The sequence below is a fragment of the Capricornis sumatraensis genome, chromosome 1 (genome assembly GCF_032405125.1).
Source record: "Capricornis sumatraensis isolate serow.1 chromosome 1, serow.2, whole genome shotgun sequence".
NCBI lineage: Eukaryota > Metazoa > Chordata > Mammalia > Artiodactyla > Bovidae > Capricornis > Capricornis sumatraensis.
The window spans coordinates 941,519-948,132 of record NC_091069.1 but is presented as its reverse complement, the minus strand read 5'-3'; the positions used below and the strand labels follow the sequence as shown (position 1 = coordinate 948,132).

Genomic DNA, 6,614 nt, shown 5'->3' with positions numbered 1-6,614 from the left:
GGGAGGTAGGAAAGCCCCCCAGCGCCCCGGGGAGCAGCCTGAGGCGGAGGTCTGAGCAGGGTCCAGCACTCAGGGCAGCACCGGCCAGGCCACGAGGGAAGACTGGGCCCATCTGAGCGGAGCGGCCTCCTGTGTCGTGGGCTGGGCGGGGGCTGGGCGGGGGGCCCTCCAGCTGCAGCCCTGGCCTCTGTCGGGCGTGGTTCTCAGGGAGAAGCCTGCATGGGCAGATGGGGAGCCCGGCCTCCTGGCCAGGCAGGGCTGAGCCCCAGCCGCCCACCCCGCAGGGCCCTGGAGGGCGGCGTGCAATGGGCACGGTGGCCACCAACAGCCGGCTTTCCGAGCTGTTCCACTGGCAGCACTCAGCGACTCCCCTCTAGGGGCCTCGGGAGTCCTCAGCCCACCCCCTGGAGACCCGGCGGAAGAGCAGCCACCCCCGCCCAGACCCCTGGGGGTCTTGCTGAACACGGCCCGTGCAGAAGGGCTCTGAGGCCCAGTTCCTCACTCCACAGTGTGGACGAACCAGCCCAGCCACCCACCTCCGTCTGGGTCACAGGGAGGCCGAGGGGCCGATGCAGTTCCTGCTCCTCCAGACCCCCCGGCCTCATCCAGGCCACAGTCAGCAGCGGTGGCCAGTCTGGGAGCAGGGGAGGAGGGGATGCGGTGTCCGTGGGCAGAAGAGGGCGGCGGACGTACTCCCTCACCCTGGGCCTGGGGGAGGGCGCCCAGGGTCCCCGGAGCCTCCCTGCTCCCTAGAGGGGCACCCTGGTGACCCGGCCCGAGGGCCCCTCCTGCGGGGGCGGGGCCTGCCCACGAGAGACGTGCGGGCCCAGCCCGTGGTCCTCCCGTCCTGGGCTGCCTCCTCCCGCACACTCTCTGCCCTCTACCTGCGTCAGTCCCCTGCCTTGCTCTGAGACATGTTTACCGCTGGCGGAGGCGCTCTGGTCTTGGCGTGACCGGGGCTCGGCAGGCATGCAGCTCAGCCCTGAGGACCCAGGAGCCTCCCCACAGCCAAAGAGCCGCGGGGCTCAGTGATGAACGGCAGGAGGCCGGGGCCCACACAGACGTCCCGGGCCTCCCTCTCACCCGCCTCCTCCTGCCCCTCTGTCGTCCTGAAAGGAGCCCCCCCGCTCTGCCCTGGGCCAGGCTGCAGCCTGGGGCAGACCCAGGGCGGTGCAGGGCCCGGGACCAGCCCCCCAACTCCTGCCTGCTTCTGACAGACTGTCCCCCCACGGCCTTGAGCATGCGGAGGGGCAGGGGCATGGGAGGCCAGGGCAGAGCAGTGGGGGTCCCCTCGCCCCGCCTCCAGCCTCTTGTGCCGGCTCCCCCACACTGGCCTCTTCCGGGGCCGGCCCCCGCCAGCCCTGGCGCCACTGAGGAGGCAGGGGGCCCTCTTCGTGGTGCCGCCCAAAAGACTCTGTGCTCTGGGATCCTGGGCCATCCTCCAGGGGCGGGGCCCCCACAGCAGGGGTCTGGCCGGGCACCCAACCCTTACTAGGACCCCTGTGGGCCTGGGGCCCACCATCCTGCCCCTGCAAGGTGGGTGGCAGGGCCTGCGCTGGCTCCATTCAGGGAGCTGACCCGGCCCACGCCTCCCCTTCTGCGTGGTTTCCGGACAGCCCTGGGTCCGGTCCAAAGCCAGAGGCCGGGCTGCCAAGTATCCAGCTTCCGGGCGGAAGGTGCCAAGCACCGGACAGGGGCTGCACCCCATGGTGGGCTGGGCCCGGGGTGTGCGCCAGCTCCTGTGTCCCCCAGCCACAGCCATGTCTCCTGTGTCTACACCACGCTCGGGACTTCCTTCCCCAGCCTCACCTCCCCAGCCCCCACCCCAGGTGTGCGCACCCACCCACTCACCGCTGCTCAGAGCTGCTGACCCCACTCAGTCCTGTGCTGAGGCCCCAGCTAATAGGGGTGGTCTTGGTCAGGACCAGAGGGACAGGGGACACTTGCCAGATTTGAACAGGGCCCAGGACCTCAGAGACAGCCTGTCAACCCAGGGAGGCCTCTGGGGGGAGACGGCTCTCTCTGCAGGGCGGGGGGACCTCACGTCCTCTGGCCCCGGGGGAGCCACCAGCTTGGCACCCCAGGTAATAGGACAGGCAGGGTGGGGCCACTGCAGGTGTGGAGCTGTGCAGGTGTGCAGCTGTGTAGGTGTGCAGGCGCAAGGAATGGACCTCTGCCCAAGGCCGTGGGCAGGAGGCCGGGAAGGACGCCCCGGGGGCCCCCAGCCAGACCCCGCCAGCTGGCTCCGGGGACGCTGTGTTGCACACCAGGCCCTCCGGCTCCACTCTGGGGGGAGCTTTGGCTTCTTTCCTTTGGCCCAAGTTTCCCATAGCCCCCTGGCCTGCTGGGCCTTCCGGGACGAAACTCAGGCAGTGCAAACAGGGCCTTGTGTCGCCCCAGGGTTGCAGGCTTGGACACAGAACAATGGCAGGGCTTGTGAGGGGACCCAAGTGACCAGAGGCCCCAGAGGCAGGGCAGCACCAAGGCACTCGCCCCCTGCCCCAACCAGGCTGCTGGAGTGGGCCTTCCCAGGGTGGAGGAGGGGACTGCCACGCGGGGGCCTCTGCCCCCCCAGCTCAGCCCAGGGGGCAGGCCCAGGCTGTCCCAGTCAGTGCCTCTTACATAAGCAGCCCCGTGGGGGGCGAGGCCGCCGCTGGACTCCGCTGCCCTGTCCCCCGCCGCGTCACGAGCCTGCAGTGGGCTGGCCTTGGGCCTGGGCGGAGGCCAAGCCAGGCCCATAAATAGGGGTCTCCGGGCGGCCTCCCTGCCTCCCGCCCGTCTCTCTGCCTGTACCGCCGGCCCCGTTCTGGGAAAATGGCCACTCCGAACAGGCCGTGGATGGGGCTGCTCCTGCTGGGGGTCCTGGGGGTCCTGCAGACCCCAGCCCCCACCGAGGCCGCCCTGCAGCCCAACTTCGAAGAGGACAAGGTGAGGGAAGGCTCCTGCCAGGTGCAGAGACAGGATGGTGCCCGTGGGGAGCGGGGTGCTCTCCCTGGGAAGCGGGGAGCAGAAAAGAAGGGCTGGACCGGCCGGAGGAGGCTGACCGGGAGAGGCCTCCCCAGGCGATTCACCGACAGAGAAGAGCCCTACAGAGAGGAGCCCGACGCGCAGGGACGCGCCTGGGAGCGGGAGCGCGCGCTCGCCTGACCCGCGGGCCACCTGCGCGCCCGCCACCTCTAACCCAACACGGTCAGCCCAGCGAGCTCACGACGCCCAGGGCAAACAGGCACACCTTCCACACCTGGCCTGGGGCCGCACCTCCGTGCGGGAGCGCGCAGATGACGGAGGAGCCGGGGTGGCGCCAGGGACGGCGATGGGCTGAGTGCGCGCCGGTGCGCGCCCCTGCCCCGCGAACACGCGCGCAGAGGCCTGCGGGCGCCGCTGGAGCGCGTCGGAGCGGGTCTTCCAGCTCCGCGCCCCACGCCCGCATCCGACCCCTCTAGGGACGGCCCGGCGGCCTCTGCCGCCCGCCCCCCGGCGGCGGGAGCGGGACCCCGCGGTGGGGGGGGGGCCGCGCCGGAGCAGGGGGGCCGGGTGGGCTGCGAGGCGGGCCGGGGTGGGTGCGCCGCCCAGCCCCGGCGGGTCCGGAGGGTCCCGGCCGACCGGCATGGGGTCCTGTCGCTGCAGTTCCTGGGACGCTGGTTCACCTCCGGCCTTGCCTCCAACTCGAGCTGGTTCCTGGAGAAGAAGAAGGCGCTGTCCATGTGCAAGTCTGAGGTGGCCCCCGCGGCGGATGGCGGCCTCAACCTCACCTCTACCTTCCTCAGGTGGGCAGTGGGGCGGGCCTCTGGGGCCCAGAGCTCCCGGCACAGGGTCACAATCTGGGGACACCCCCAGCACCCGACCCCTGACCCCAGGATGACCTGCCCACAGGAAAGACCAGTGTGAGACCCGGACCTTACTGCTGCGGCCGGCCGGCCCCCCAGGCTGCTACAGCTACACCAGCCCTCGTGAGTGCGGCCAGGAGCGACGCTTGCTGGCCGGGACTCTGGGCAACACCCTGCCCGGCAGCACAGAGGGGGGTGAGGGGTGGCTGCCCCGCCAGGGCCGGCCGGGGCCTGCCCAGCAGCTCCCATGAAGGGCTCTCTCTGCAGCCGTCTGTGCCCCACGCGCCCCTCGCTCCTCTGGCAGCTCTGCACCCTGGGGCTCCTGCCCTCCTTGCCCCGGCCTGCGATGGCCTCCCCCGGCTGTCTCTCCTCCCCAGAGGGCCGTGGCTGCGGGGTTTGTGGCTGTCCCACGCACCCCTGATTTTCTGAGCCCTTCTGGTTTGGGGACACGGGGCCCTGCGGGGCTGTCTCCCGGGTCTCCAGACTGGAGCAGCACCCACGAGGTGTCGGTGGCGGAGACGGACTACGAGACGTACGCCCTGCTCTACACCGAGAGTGTCCGGGGCCCGGGGCCAGACTCCCTCATGGCCACGCTCTACAGTACGTGTCCCCGCGCCGCGCCCACCGCCCGGCCTGGGGCTCCACCCGTGGGGGTGGCTGGGGGCGCCCTGGGCTCGGGAGCAGGGGCAGAATGGGGATCCTCCAGACAAACGGAGGCCGAAGGCTTCTCCCCACTGCCCCAGGCCGCACCCAGACCCCCAGAGCCGAAGTCAAGGAAAAGTTCACCACCTTCGCCAGGAGCCTGGGCTTCACAGAGGAAGGCATTGTGTTCCTGCCCAAGACTGGTGAGCACGCTAATCTGACGGGAGGGGATTAAGGTCAGATTAGAGGCAGACAGACCGTCTCCTGATCCGGGGGAGGCCGAGGGGTGGAGCCCGTCCGGCCAGACTGCCCACTGACCGGTGCGCGGCCTCCGGAGCGGGGGTGGTCTGGCCTCACACCGAGACCTTGGTCTGCAGTCCCTGGGCCCGGCCCAGGAAGACACGCCTCAGGAAACACCCCCTCCCCGGATTCACCACGCGCCCACCGTGTGCCAGGGCCCGGCTCGGCCCCCGGGATGCAAAGGCCCCAGCCTGGGAGGGGTGCAGGGCAGGCCCTAGAAACGGGGCTTGTGAACGGGTGTCCGCATCAGGACACAGGGACAACCACACGGGGCTCAGCACAGGCTCCCTGAAGTGCCCACGGCCTCCTTGCCAAGGAAGCCTGCTCTGGGCCCGGGGGCGGGGGGCGGGGGGGCCGGATCTTCCTTTCCGAGGGGTAGACCGAGCCTGGGGGAGGGGCGGGAGTGATGGGGGTGACAGTCAGCAGTTTAGGGGTCACGCCTGCTGCAGGGCGGGCCTGGGGCACTGACCGCAGGCCTGGGCTTCTTTCTTGGCAGACAAGTGTGTGGAGGTGCACACATAGGTGAGTGGGGCTGGGGGCCACCTTCCCCCAGCAGCCCCTCACTCGTTCATTCAACGCGCGCTCACCAGCAGCCTCCCCTCTGCCACGAGGGTTGGCCTCCGCCGACAAGGGCTGCTTCACAGAGAGGTCTCCGCTGGGGTTCAGCAAGGTCACTGGGAGCAGGCGGAGCGGACAGGACTGCGGTGGGAAGACCAGGGGACGGCAGGGAGGCCGGTGCCCTTTGAGAGGCCTCAGTGGACGGGCCCTCGCGACCTGAGGCTGCAGGGGGCTGGGGTCTTGGGGTGGGGGGCATGTGGCCGGCCCCACCCACAGGTCCCGCTCTCCTGCCCAGGTGAGTCCGGCTCTCAGGACCTGGCCCTTCTGCCCTGCTCAGCCGTTTCCTGCAACACCCGAGACCCCAGCCCCAGCCCCTCGCCATCCCTGCCCGCCTCAGCCTTTATTCCCGCTCTGAAAATAAACTCTGAAGCAAGTCAGCGCTTGGCTCCTGACTGTCTGTCTTGCAGTTGGGCCTGGCTCTGGCCAGCTCTCCGGGGACCTGACGGCCCCCCTTTGCTTTGGGCCTGGGTGTCCCTTCACCCTCTGTGAAATCTCAGCGGCTGGCTCTGCAGGATGCCCCGAGGGGCGGGCAGGGGCGCGCTCGCTCGGCCCCTGATGGCACGGGAGAGGTGGCTGGCCGGAAGCCGGGGCAGCTCAGAGAAGCTGCGTCCCCACGCAGTCCATGCAGCCGGGCCCTGCCCACTGCAGCCCCTCCAGCCACCCCCCAAGGCGGGGCCGTACTCGGGCCCTGTCCTGGGCCCTGGCTCGCAAGGTGTAGTGCCCACAGCAGCCTGCCCACCAGGCCCTGTCCAGCCCCCAGGTTGTGAGGGTCAGAGGTGAGGGTGAGATTTTGGAATGGCTTCCCAAGGCTCTGCCTGAGCCCAGGGCTGGAGGCCACATCCCACAGGGCCTGCCAGGCCTTCGCCTCCCCTTGCTCCGGGGCATCCGGCCCCCTCCCTGGGAAGGATGGGCGGGGTCTGGTGGGGGCCACTGGGCCAGGGCAACCCGATCGGAGCCTATCACGGTGGGGTCTGTCCCAGGCAGCAGGCCAGTGCTCCAGGGAGCAACCCGATCGGAGCCTATCACGGGGGGGGGTCTGTCCCAGGCGGGCAGGCCAGTGCTCCAGGGAGCAACCCGATCGGAGCCTATCACAGTGGGGTCTGTCCCAGGCGGGCAGGCCAGCGCCCCAGGGCGTCTCAGGGGCATAAAGGCACAGTGGGAGAGGGCACCCCTACCCTCCTCTGCTGCTCCGGAGCCCCGTGCCGTCAGCAAGAGCCGCCTTCCAGG

The 6,614-nt window shown here is 70.4% G+C and overlaps 1 protein-coding gene across 1 annotated transcript; it reads left to right on the top strand.

Moving 5' to 3' along the window:
* The first annotated feature begins 2,694 nt into the window (after positions 1-2,694).
* On the top strand, positions 2,695-5,748 carry PTGDS (prostaglandin D2 synthase). The gene is made up of 7 exons (XM_068982089.1): positions 2,695-2,928; positions 3,628-3,767; positions 3,874-3,950; positions 4,311-4,427; positions 4,571-4,672; positions 5,266-5,291; positions 5,623-5,748. Exons 1-6 carry the CDS (start codon positions 2,815-2,817, stop codon positions 5,289-5,291), a joined length of 576 nt encoding a protein of 191 aa, XP_068838190.1. The 5' UTR covers positions 2,695-2,814; the 3' UTR covers positions 5,623-5,748.
* Positions 5,749-6,614: the final 866 nt, after the last annotated feature.

Bases quoted from the DNA above. Each gene is read 5' to 3' on its own strand.
- PTGDS (XM_068982089.1), top strand. From the start codon at position 2,815: ATGGCCACTCCGAACAGGCCGTGGATGGGGCTGCTCCTGCTGGGGGTC. The intron at 2,929-3,627 runs GTGAGGGAAGGC...CTGTCGCTGCAG, and splicing joins CCAACTTCGAAGAGGACAAG to TTCCTGGGACGCTGGTTCAC. The intron at 4,673-5,265 runs GTGAGCACGCTA...CTTTCTTGGCAG, and splicing joins TGTGTTCCTGCCCAAGACTG to ACAAGTGTGTGGAGGTGCAC.